The sequence below is a fragment of the Thunnus maccoyii genome, chromosome 4 (genome assembly GCF_910596095.1).
Source record: "Thunnus maccoyii chromosome 4, fThuMac1.1, whole genome shotgun sequence".
Lineage (NCBI taxonomy): Eukaryota > Metazoa > Chordata > Actinopteri > Scombriformes > Scombridae > Thunnus > Thunnus maccoyii.
Window position 1 is genome coordinate 27371053 of NC_056536.1, and position 13078 is coordinate 27384130.

General features: G+C 43.0%; 1 protein-coding gene across 13 annotated transcripts in view; it reads right to left on the minus strand.

Annotated features, from left to right (window-relative positions):
* Positions 1-13078, minus strand: part of hspg2 (heparan sulfate proteoglycan 2) — a 101586-nt gene that overhangs the window by 42352 nt on the left and 46156 nt on the right. For 11 of the 13 annotated variants that reach the window (XM_042408812.1, XM_042408815.1, XM_042408813.1 and 8 more), the window contains 23 exons: positions 11757-11882; positions 10980-11177; positions 10783-10902; positions 10546-10677; positions 10003-10147; positions 9102-9259; positions 8825-8965; positions 7631-7794; positions 7371-7550; positions 6942-7138; positions 6328-6475; positions 6009-6136; positions 5679-5765; positions 5336-5394; positions 4998-5059; positions 4698-4838; positions 4286-4459; positions 3799-3978; positions 3587-3705; positions 3283-3394; positions 2340-2453; positions 2018-2145; positions 1729-1815 (listed from right to left, as the gene is read on the minus strand). In XM_042408812.1, coding sequence (XP_042264746.1) covers positions 1729-1815; positions 2018-2145; positions 2340-2453; positions 3283-3394; positions 3587-3705; positions 3799-3978; positions 4286-4459; positions 4698-4838; positions 4998-5059; positions 5336-5394; positions 5679-5765; positions 6009-6136; positions 6328-6475; positions 6942-7138; positions 7371-7550; positions 7631-7794; positions 8825-8965; positions 9102-9259; positions 10003-10147; positions 10546-10677; positions 10783-10902; positions 10980-11177; positions 11757-11882 — 3100 coding nt within the window. Of the gene's footprint in view, positions 1-1728; positions 1816-2017; positions 2146-2339; positions 2454-3282; positions 3395-3586; positions 3706-3798; positions 3979-4285; positions 4460-4697; positions 4839-4997; positions 5060-5335; positions 5395-5678; positions 5766-6008; positions 6137-6327; positions 6476-6941; positions 7139-7370; positions 7551-7630; positions 7795-8824; positions 8966-9101; positions 9260-10002; positions 10148-10545; positions 10678-10782; positions 10903-10979; positions 11178-11756; positions 11883-12887; positions 12927-13078 lie in introns of all 13 variants that reach the window. The other 2 variants (XM_042408817.1, XM_042408816.1) reach the window with 1 other exon arrangement.

Consider the following 13078-nt stretch of genomic DNA (forward strand, 5'->3'; position numbering starts at 1 on the left):
GATGACCTTGTGACTGCCTGTATCTTTGTGGTGTTTTTCACTGGCTTAGTGGTGGCTGCTAGTTTGCGTTTTCTATCTCTCTGAGGGGCAGTGGTGGGTTTCTTTCTTGGGAGACCTGGGGTAGGTATGCTTTTGGGTACTGTGGCTCTACTGGTGAGTGGCATTTCTGTAGGTATACTTCTGACTGGAGGCTGTGGTGTTGAGTACATCGGGAGTACGAGGACTGTGGTGATGGAAGGTAGGGCCAACCTTTCTTGAGGTGAACGGGAGATGTGTCTAGTACGTTTCATCTTGTTCATTTCCTGAGCCAGGGCCGTGAAGCCATCAATCAGGATCTCCAGCCTTCCCTCAAGTCTGCTCATACGGGCCTCCATGTCTTTGTAGCTATTCTCCAGCTCGTTGACCTTCTTGCTCTTCTCTGGAGTTGACTGAATAGTAATGAGCTCCTTCAGCTGGGAGCTCAGATGACTCTGCTGGTTCTCCATAATACTAATACTCTCCTTCATATCGAGGATATTGCTCTCCAGCATGCTCAGACGCTGATTAAAGGTGTTCAGGTGAATCCGGAGCAGTTGCTGGAAGCTGGAGTGTCTGCTCTCTGGGTTGGGTGTGAAGCGTGGGGGGAGTCTGGATGCTGATCTGTTAGGAGTGACCGAGACAATGCCCAATACAGCTGATGTAGTGTGATCGTGAGCAGCAGTGGACAGTAAAGACCTAGTAGGGATGACGGTTGTTCCTATGGGTGTAACAGACCACTGGTTGTCAGTGTCATCATCATCATCATCCCCACTGCCGAACGGTATTATCTCTTTCTCCCAGCTAAAGTTGAATACTGCTTCAGCTCCACATCCCACAGGTAGGAAGTCCTCTATCTGCTTGTCCAGGAAGTGGTCCCCACAACTGTCTGCAGATGGCATCTCTTCTCTTAATGTCAAAACAGCAGAATCAGGTATGATGCAGGCAGAGATGTTCAAATAATAAATGATTTATATGTTGCGTCTTACACCCTAGTCACCTTGTCATCTTTGCCCTCGGAGCGGCAAAGATTCATTAGCCAGACAGGAGTCCTCATAAATGTCACAACTACATTTATGTCGTAGAGACCCAGAAAATACATTTGGTCTGTGCACAGACAGAGATCACATGAGCCAACACCTTCAAATTTGCTACAAGCAAAGCGCACAGCTGAAGCAGAAAGCAATCTCCGAGAAGACTTATGGAGTTGAAAGAAAGGACAGAAGAATGCTCAAGTGAGACATAAAGCCAAACTAAGGGTTTCCTCAGGACATACAGCATTATTTCTACTTTCGCCAATGTATTTTCTACAAACAATGAAATCTGAGTGATGACATTCTCAGCACCTCAAAAGGCCCCTAAACCTATAACAAAAATACATGACATTTTGCAAACCAATAAATCCAAGAAAATATCCAACAGCAGAGACACAGTAGAAAACTTCACAGGTACTTTAGAGAATGGGTGGCAATGATTTGCGTCTCCCATCCCTCCACTGACACCGCTCAATTACAACTGCCATGAAAAAATAAAACACAGACATGCTTATATCCCTTTCCTCTGAATGAAACCAGTGGGTGCTAGTGCTAGCCCCTGATAACCTTGCTGCCTGCCGGCCCGGTAACACCCAAACACTAAGCAATGTCCAGATGACCCTGAGAGGAAGAAAGAGAGGAAATGGAAAAGCAGAAGGAGGAAGGGAGGGGGACATACCTCTCACAGCGTCGACCAGTGTATCCAGGGGGGCAGTTGTCACAGGTTGGCTGACCGTCTGACTCTAGGTAACAGGTCGGGGAGAATCTGTGCAAACAAAGGATCTTATGAAAATGCAATAGCAACAAAACATTTAGTTTGATGTCTTGTTATTATCGTGCACTTGAGTAGTGTTTCTTCAGCTTTTGCACTGCAGACAGTTTACTTTGTCTGATCAGGCACTGAACAGAATAGGTAACAGTCTATCTAAACTGGCTCAAATTGAAAAGACTTCTAGACATGAACTCACTGGTTGCTGGATGCAGTTCCAGGACAGGGGCAGGGCTGGCAGGCCTGGGCACCACCCGTTGCAGGGTTTCCATAGAAACCATTCTGACAGCGTTCACACCTTGGCCCGGCAGTGTTATGTAGACATTGCTTTTGGTCAGGACACACAAATATAAAGAGGAGGTGAGATCCACTGAACAGCTGAATATACTGTACTTAAGAGTGACAGTGTGTTTCTACATGTTGAGATTCGCCAAGTAACAATTAGCACATTCCAGTGCAGAAATGAAAGCAGGTTCAACACTGGTAAAGGAGTGAGGGAGGAAGAGTAGCATAAAACCTACCAGACACCTGCCAGTCTCCGGGTCACAGCTGCTGGCGTGTCCGTTGCAGTCGCACCTCTCACAAGTGCCCAGGTAAAGGCCAGAGCTGGTGCGAGTATAACCTTCATCACACTCCTGCAACGGCATAGAAAAGCACCTCAGGTGAGAAACAAGTGATGACAACAAGGAATACGTCTTTGTTCCACTGCAGTAGGTAGACAGACTGCAATTATCAAGGACTGTAATGGAAAAAAATGACTTTATTGTGCTATTCCTAACAAGTTTGGGCGAATCTCTGATTGCCTTACTTTTGTTTCTTTCTTCAGACTAAAACTAAACACTAAACTAGCAATGAAAGTTCTTTTTTGACCTTGGAAATGGAAGTTTGGTAAAAAAAAAAAAAAATCTTTATTCAAGGTCTAAGCTAGCTTTTTTCTGAGCATTTAACCAGATCTCAGTCTCAGTCTTCATCAGCTGATGATGTTTGTTCAGATGTCATGGAGATGGCATATTCCATCTGCTGATGAAGACCACGAGGTGCGATGCAGATTAAAAAAAAAAAAAAAAAAAGGAAGTTGATCTTATGTCAACTGCTGAAACGATTAGTCAATTATCTGAGTGTATCAACAGAAAATTCTGCTGCAACTATTTTGAAATCATTCTCTAGTTATAGCTTTACAAATATGAAGACTTACTGCTTTTCTCCCACTGTAAACAGAATCTCCTTGAATTTTAGGCTGGGCAGGAGAAAATAAAATCTGGGCGCTGAGAAATAATGACTTGTCATTTTTCAATATTTTTGATTTTTTTTCATCAACTAAATGATAAACTGATTAATCAAGAAAATACATGGCAGATTAATTGATAGTGAAAACAATAGCTAGTTGCTGCCCTAAAGTTAAGTGTTTTTTGTTACACTAACAAAAAGTTATCTCAACTGCTTGTCTGAAATCTGCATGTGTACCTGGCAAGAAGGTCCTCTGTATCCCTGAGGGCAGGCACACTCTTCCACCTCCAGAGCACGTTCACTACCAGTAGAGTGAGGAACAGCAATGTCCATCCTGATGTCTGAGATACTGTTTAACACAAGAGGTGCAATAAAATACACATATGAAATAAGAAAAAAATCATTCCATACACTTATTATATTGATGTTATTGCAGATATATTAAGGATACATGATTCCTTTGCCATAAAGTTCATTCTTTGATTCATTTTGAGGTATATGTATAAGATGTGTTTTGTAAGAGGAACCTGACACCTGATACCTGCTCTCAGCCATGTTGTCTGCGTAGGTGGCCCTGATCATGAAGACAGTAACATCAGCCAGAGCCATCAGGAGGTGCTCACGAGTGCACGGCTGCCCATCAGCACGACGCCATGCAGACTATCAGGAGGTAAACAGAGTAAAGTTAGCCTACTAACATTAAGAGGACTCAGATCCAGCTACACGATACTCCTCATCAACAGTGAAACACACCTCTCTGAAGGTCACAGTGATAGTTTGTGGGACACGTGGGAGGGCCTTGGTCTGTGAGTAGTGTTCCAAGAAGATGCCATTGCCCTGGAGAACCACATCTGGCTGACCGTCAATCACAAGTGAGCGCTGAGATGGTTCAAAACGCACGGTGTAGCGAAGCTCCCCACCATAGGCTGTCACCTGGTAGCAACATGGTGTAAAAAGAAGCTTATCTCAACAAAACTCATCTCAGAGGTTGAATGGTGGAAAGGTATTTCACCCCTATGATACTGTGGAGGAAGTCACAAGACATCAATGTTGGGCTTCACTGTGAATTTAAGCCAAAGATTCAAAGGAGGCTCACTGTGTGGATAAGTGCAGCGATTTTCACTCAAAAACATGTTGGGGCATGACTGAGTGGGACAAAAAGGGGCAGAGAAATCTAGCTTAGCTAACACTTTTCCCTCCTCTCCCCTAGCCTGCTCCCTACTTTGTTGTTTTATCTCACCTTATCTCCTCTGAAGCTCTCAGGCAGGACCCAGTAGTAGATGTCATTGGGGACGCTGGAGAAGGAGCGGTAGACAACTTCAGAGGAGCCCCTCTGGGAGATGCCTTCAGAGATAGTTTTAGTGTTGGCACTGTTGGAGAGGGAAAAGAGCTGCCCGTTTACTCCTCCCCGCACCTGAGAGACACAAACAGTTTGTCAGACTGAGATGGGAGCTGAGATTTCTACATGCTTGCACTCCAGCACAATCACTGTTTGCAGACTGAATCTTACCATTTAGCATCTGAAAGGATTTGCTGATACAGCATGACTGCACAAACAGTGAGTCAAACCTTGATATGATAAAGTACTCACCCCTCCCTTTACCATTTAAAGCTTGTATAAAGCTTTAAATGTAGTAGCTAAACTACTGTACCTGATCTCTATTCCAAGTGGAGCTGGCGCACTGTTTGGTGACGCCCATACAGAAACAACGCAGACAGCCATCAGGGTTGGCCTCTGATAGGTGGAAGAACCCGGCCTTACACCCATCACACAGAGCGCCTGCCACATTGTTCTGCAACATACACACAAACAAACACACAAACAGATGCACATATGTAATCCATCTGGCTGTCAAGCTCTTCCAAACCACAAACAACCTGCACATTGACAATATATGGTTATAATATAATCCCATTATTTCACTTTGCTCTTGACCATACTGCAGGTATACCTTGCAGCTGCATGGCCTGCTGTTGGAGTTGATGGTTCCTCTGTTATCACACTTGGAGTTTTCTGATGGGAGAGAGCAATGGAAAAAAATGACATGTAGGGAGGAAAGTGCACCTGGGAGTGTTCCAGCCATTCTGCATACCTGAGCCATGACTGCATAGCTCAGCATACTGTAACTAATACCGAGGGAGAAAACCTGATGGTAATCATTACACAGGGTTAAGACCTCCTTGTGGTCATATCTCTGGATGACTGAAGTGTACAACAGGTAAAACAATCCAGTTGCAGCTTCTGTCGATTTCATGCATGCAACTGAGGTTTTCAAGAATGTTTACTCACGGTTAGGAACACATTTTCCATTAGGTAGAAGGGGGTTACCCTGGAAACCAGGAGCACACCTGAAATAAAACAAAAATATAAGAGATGAGTGACCTATTCACCACAAGCATTTGTTATGGCTCCCACTTCTTGTTACAATCAATCTTCATTCATCAAAAACACATTTGTAACATAAGTTGTGTTATTAATAGTCATCATAATCATATATGTCATTAACCATTATTTATCATTACCACCAGTCATAATAGATTGATACCACTTCTTATAAACCATATCAGCACTATCTTCAAAGTATTTAAACTGTAATTTGTAAAGTATTGATTTTTTATATCAGTTTTCTCACTTTTCACAGCGTCTTCCTGTGTAGCCGGGCCTGCAGGCATCACATGTTGGCTGTTGGTCAGTATCCAAGAAGCAGGTGTCAGAGAACCTACAAAGAGCCATTGGTTAAAATTTAAAGCATGGGTTAATAAGTAGCATGTTAAATGAATAAACCAGTGCTCAAATATCTGAATGAGCTCAGCCTTTGGAGATAAAAACTGGCGGGCGAAACGGCGCGTTCTATTCCCAATGATACCTTGATGTGGTATGTGGGTGTGTGTGTGTGTGTGTTCCCTTATCCTTACTGTAGATGTGTTCTGTGTGTGTGGTCTGGGCGGGTCTATGACCTTACCGGCGTGAGGTCTCATAGTATGGGCAGGGGCAGGGTTTGCAGTCATCGGGGCGACCTCGACTCGGGTCACCAAAGTAGCCGGGGCGACACTTGTCACACTGAGGGCCCTCTGTGTTGTGCTGGCAGCTCTGTGGCAGGGAGAACACACTGCTCATTCTCTCACTCAAAATAGTTTAAGCAGACAAACATCTTTTATTATCAACAAGCTTAGTTCTTCAATAGTTTACAGTAAAGAAGTAATGTGTGATTTACCCCTTTAAAGGAAAAGATGTTCGAAATTATCACATGTGATTAACACCATTATAGAATCGACATTTACCAGACAGTGCCCGCTGATTGGATCACAGGCGGTGGCATGTCCATTACAATTACAGCCGGCGCAGGTGCCAAGATAGGAACCACCAGGGACACGCTCGAAAGCAGGGGAACACATCTCACAGGACAGGCCTGCATATCCAGGAGGACATCTGGGAATGATAAATATGATTTTCATCAAGCAAGGGTTCAATCCAGCTGTTTTGATACAAACAATGATGAGTCAAATTACAACACTACAAATTGCAAACTTTCTTAATTTTGTAAATAAAAAACATCTGACTGAAGAAAAGCCAAAATTTTTATTTCTCTTAGGTAGTTTACAGTGGAGATACTGACAAGAAACAGGTAGAGAGAGAGAGGGACCTGACATGCAGCAAAGGTTTAAAACACATTTTTTCATTTAAAAAACAAAAATTTCAAAAGCAGTAATTGCATATATGAATGTTACTGTACAATTGTGCAGCACTCTTCACTATGAACATGCACTGGACATGTCCCGACAGGTTGCTCTGATGACTTTTCAGACTGCTGACTGAAAGCTTGTAAGAATCTTCTCTGTAACTTAAACCCACATTATCATGCTGGGATCTTTATTTGAGGTTTTTTTTTTCTTACCTGCACTCTTCAACATTCTTAGCATGACCCATAGTGCTGAACTCCACGCTGGTGGTATCCATGACGATATCACTGAGCGCCACGCTGACCATGTGGTCGTCATAGATGGTGCGGATGCTGATGCTGTCCAGGTTGGCCAGTGTCATCATCAGATCCTCGCGGCTCACAGACCGGCCATTGGAGTGCTGCCAGTTATCCTAAAACAATAACAAGCACATATACTGATTAATGTACATTTACTTCAAAATTATTTCACTATTTTTGAAGAGGAGAAAGTTTGTTTTGGTGATATTCGGTGACACTTGTACATTTTACTTGAATTTGTAGATAACTTCTACAACCCATATGTATTTTTATAAAAGAACTACCACATGTCAGATCACAGGCTTCTACACAATCTGCACTTGTTTTGCTAGAAGAATGACCTACTTCAGTGAATTTTATATCTTTCTGGTTGACCACTCGGGCAGGGGTGGCACCACTTCTGCGGTACACGAGCCTGCGTCCATTTCCAACAAGTATCACATCCGGCTTCTCCACAGGCTCAGACAGACCGCGGGCCAATGTGTACCGCACCTTGAACTTCAGGGATCCTCCATAGGAGTCGATCTAAATGCAGACAGAATGATGTTCACATGTGTGGTAACAAGTAAAACAAAATTTAGCCTGTGAAGAATTTCCTTCCATACCTTGTTGCCCAGAAAGTGGCGTGGCAAGGTCCAGAAGGAGTCAAGGTTAAGGAAACGACGCGACAGATCAACAAGCTGGAACTCTTCCATTTCAGGGTTGATGAGGATCTGAGTGGAGGAGAGAGGAGGAGTGCCTGGTCTGGATGGGTAAGTGACATTCACTCCTGGGGGCCAGAAACATAACAAATTAATTTAGCCTGTTTTATACTCTAAATGTTAGAACTACACAAACGTTTAAAGAGGACCTATTATGCTTTTTTGGACTCCACTAGAGTAGCTTTGCATGATTCACAGTTAAAAAAACTCCTTATTTATCTTATACTAGCCCTTTATGCAGCCCCTCGGTTCAGCCTCTGTCTCTTTACAGTCCGTTTTAACTCCTGTCTCTTTAAGGCCCCCCCACCCGATGAGCACACTGTGTTCTGATTGGCCAGCTTTACGTATCAGTCATGTTAAGTTACCTCTGATGCAAACCCAGCATTTCCCGCTTTACTGTTTCATATTAAAAGCTTTTAAATTATTAAATAACAGGAGACTTTTATTGTGAAGAAGTTACAGGAAGCGAAACGTGTTCCTCACTGAATTAGCAGAACTTCATTAGCAGCGCTAAAAAACCGTTGAAAAAAACAACATATGGACATATTTGGAGCTCTTCGTTCAGCAGATCAGTTAGAAATAATGCACGGAGGTTTAGTACAAGCAGAAACAGCCACAGTGATGATAAAGTTTGGTGAAGAGCTGCAGATAACCTGCACACCTCCAACAGGTAAACTTTTTATTTTACTTTGCTGTGCTGTGTAACGGAGTCATGGCTTAGTGTGACTACCCTGAAAACAATGGAAAAATGCCATAATGTTAGCAGAGTGAAGAAGTAAACTTGTGCGCTGTGCGTGGAACGGATGTCCATATTAAGAAATCCAACACAAGCTGACGTCAGCTCAGGCTGAAAGTAGAAAACAACATTGGAAACCAAACGTTCAGAGCAGTCTGAAGCCGGTGCTTTTTGCTCACAGGGATTACTTCTACATACGTTTACCTCATTATTTGACACGTCGGCCACTATTTACATGAATATCCGACGTTGTGACATTATATATGTGTCTGAAAATAAGGAAAAGCATAATAGGTCGCCTTTAAGCATTTAATTTGTCAGTATATTATCTCTGTTTTCAGAAGCATCAATGGTTTCAGTGCCTTTAAAGTCGTCCTCCTCAGTGAAACGCAGACTCATCTGGTTGCGGTAGCGGCCAGTGCTCTTGCAGTTCTTGGTGATTCCAGCACAGAAGCAGGGCACACAGCGGCCCGACACACTGAAGTGACCATCAGGACAGTTGCCTGGAGAGAACAAGATGAGAAAAAAGACACAAGTCAATGTATATTCTTACTGTAACTATAATTCATTTATGTTTTGTTGTTAAAACTGTAATGATTCTCATGCTGGACCCATGGGAATAAAGTGAAGTGTCAGTACCTGGGTTTGGATTCGATGTGAGAGTTAGCACTCCATCAGGGATACCAAACACCAGGCCTTTAGCGTTGATGGCCTCACAGGTGTATGCCCCCTGATCTGCCTCTTTCACGTCACGAATGGTGAGGGTGCCACGCCCATTCTCGCTGGTCATGGAGATCCTGAGAACACACAGATACAACACAAATGATCACTTCATCTCTAAATAAGAATATCCTGCCCTTTTCTCATTAGTCCTGTATGTCTACTATGGCGTGAACCATAATAGGTAGCCTCCTCTTTCTGACTCTCAAGGTAGCAGAAATATATTAATGTAAAAATTCATAAGACTCAACTCTAATAGCTGAACCATACACAGCAGGCTACGCCCAGAATGAACATTCTGAAACAGCTTTTGGAAAATCATTTTCATTCGCAGAGATCACAATTGCAAAAGCTGGAGTACACCGCACATACTGTATGTCAGTCATTACAATCTAAATATGTCTAAATATGATTATAAGGCAGCATTGAAACTCTGATCTAACACTGCTGGCGATAGTAATACTGTTGTCTCAAAGAACAGTCATCAAATGTCAGATGAGAATAGTGTACAGAAGACAAATTCATAGTCATTTTCAAATCGTCATGGTCTGTTGCAGATCAATTAGGCAAGATTGGCTTTCAGCAGATGCAGATGTTTTGTTTGAGAAAGCATTCCCAAACAGTGCAACACATGTTTTCCTTAAAGTAGCATCAAGAAAATTTATTTTTGAACACTCAGAGCATATCAGTTACATAGATATTCAACATAATTTCAACAGCATTTTCTTTAAACCCTGAATAATCTATAATGCTGTTAGTTTACTGGATTAGTTTTATTTACAGTGCTGACGAGGTGTGGAGAATTTCTCATCAAACCCACCTGCCACTGACAGGAATGTGTCCCCAGTTAAGCCTCCAGGTGATGATGGGAGTTGGCACTCCGACAGCCTGACAGGTGAATGTCACCGTCGCCCCCCGTGCTGCCTGAATGGACTCCTCTGGCGGGCTTGTCACAGAGGGAGGGGCTGTAATGTGTCAAGAAGATGAGTGAAAGTGTTTAAGCCCACATAATAAATGCACATGTCCAAGAAGGTTGGCATGTGACTGGAATTTGGCGATCCAGTGAAGCTCATAAATGCCTGAAAGTCAGAGGAAATATAATTCTCTGCTATGGACGGACAATTCCCTTTCAGTTCTAAGGAATGGACGGTTCACAAAAAGCTCTGTGTGTCTCAGTCAATGTGTGAAAAGAGTCTGGTTCACAGCATATTAGTCACAGCATACAAAGGAACTCAGAGGGTGACTATAGAGGAGAGTCAGAGAGGCAGAGAGAGTAAAACAGAAAGGAGGGAAATATGCGTGAAAGAGAAAGAAAGATCGTAAGAGCAGTAGACAGCTGTTGTGAGTGTGGTGTGAGACTTACTGCAGCCGTACTCATCAGAGCGGTCAGGGCAGTCTGGCTCTTCATCACACTGGTAACTAGCTGGGATGCAGGTGCGATCGCTCAGGCATTCAAACTGCTCAGGAGCACACCTGTCACCAGGACCCTTGGTGGCTGTAGAGATGACAGGTGGAGATTTAGAGCAGCTTTTAATCACTCGTAAAGATTAGTTTCAATTCAAGCTCAGACGGGCTTAAAGCAAAATAAATGGAAACTTACGGCAGTCTGTTTCATCTGAGTTATCCTCACAGTCGTTGTCGCCATCGCAGCGCCACAGCTTGAGGGCACAGCGACCATTTTTACATTTGAACTCATTAGGTTCACAGGGAGACGGAGTACCTGTAAACAGCCAGAGGATAATTAGAATGCATGTCGTTGTTTGATAATATGCACATACACGAGGCTGCATTACATACCACATCTGAACTCGTCACTTCCATCCGAGCAGTCCCTCTCTCCGTCACAGATGTAGTCTCGAGGGATACACTCTCCGCTCTGGCATGTGGCTTGATCCGCTCTGCAGGGTCCAGGTAGCACGGGGGGGCGTGGGGGCTTCTTGGCGGTGGTTGTGGTCCCAGGAGCTGGGGTGACTGGAGCGACCGGCCTTTTTACATCTAAAATAAATCTCTGATTAAACTTAGCAATTGTGCAATTAGAGATACTCAGACACTGGATGCTACAGTAACTACAGATTAGAGCCCGACCGATATATCGGTCAGCCGATATTATTGGCCTATCACAGATATATCCGTATCGGCGTATATGTTGTCCAATATGCGCCAGTATTTTTTTAAAGTTATACAGGCAGGATTTTATGTGTATTTTATCCTTTTTCTTAGCTCAAGTTTAATATATTTGTAAATATGTTTTTTTAATTTATAGTTATTTATAATGATTATATTCCCAGTGAAGTTTACTGTATATCTTGTGTTTGATAACCACGTTTGAGGGATCATTGCAAAAAATGTGTGTTTATGTATATATTCTTATATATAAGATTATAGGCTGATATATCGATATTGGAATTTTTTTACTCCCTAATATCGGTATCGGCATCGGCTCTAAAAAATCCAGTATTGGTCGGGCCCTACTATAGATGTTACTGTAAGTGAATATATCACACATCACCAAGCCAGTGTTCCATGCTGTAGCTGTGTTACAACCTGCCGGCCAGTCAAGCTGAAGCCACTCACCACAATTGGTCTCATCACTCATGTCTTTGCAGTCTGGTCTGTTGTCACACAGGTATTCCATCAGGATACATGTCCCATCACCACACCTGTGCTCATCTGGCATGCATGGTCTGATGCTGGGGATTACTAAGAGAGATGCAGATGGGAAGGAGGAGGAGGAGGCGATGTGTTGAAGGATCAAAGACATGCAAGCCAAGACTACAGTACAGCCAATACACTACATTAATGTCATATCACAGCACAAATAAAACACGGTGATGTGAAAAACAACAGCATCTTGAGCCCCTCAGCTAAGCCAGTGTGTCTCAGGCACGTTGTGAAGTCTTTTATCGGAGGAGTGCTTCACAATTTTCAAGGGAATTTTCAAATATTTCATAACATTTTTTAAAATATTTGTTTTGCACAAAATGTTCTGCCAGGTGTAAATTCCACTCTGTGCTTAAACATAACCTGATAGATAGACAGATAGGCTAGACAGATAAACATATGCGGATAGATTGAAAGGTAGACAGACAAAGTGATTGATAGACAGACAAACAGACTAGATTGACAGACAGACAGACAGACAGACAGACAGACAGACTAGATAGCCTGGAAGCCAAACAGACCAGATAGACAGACCAGCAGACTGCATAGACAGACCAAGAGACTACAGACAGAAGGACAGACAGACTAGATAAAAAACAGACAGACTAGATAGACAGACAGAACCCTATCACATACATAAAGAACTTAAAGATAAAGATACCAATATGCTTTATCAGTTGCTGTGCCTGTGCATGGAGCTGGTGGAATTTGCGTAAATCCAAAGCGTGTTTAGATCACAAGGTACAGCAGTATTCCTAATCAAACTCATGCCATGCAAGTGTCCTTCTTTTTCACTGTGCACTACTAGACTTCAGGGGTCACACTCAGTGGTCTACTTTACATTGGTGCTTCCATGCAAAACATTCTTCAAACCACATGACCATTACTTGTACTTGAAAGTCAAAGTAAAGGTCATCATAAAATTCCAACATCATGAGAAAGGAACTGCTCGACTGTTCTTTCTAAAAGGTACTACAGTCACCCTACAGTTTCTACAGTACAGTCGGCTCAGTCACCATGCAACACGCATGGTACAGTACAAACCTGGCACTGCTATAGGCTCCACTGGAGGCACAGGTAGAGCTAGAAACCAGAGGGAAATGTTAATGACACCGCCTACCCCACTGGTGGATCTTAATTTGCTGTAAACTTACAGCAAATTAATGCGTAAAGGAGTCCATCACCTGTGTTACAAAGCTGTGTTACGTGGTGTTGCTGAGGTCTCTGAGGTCTTA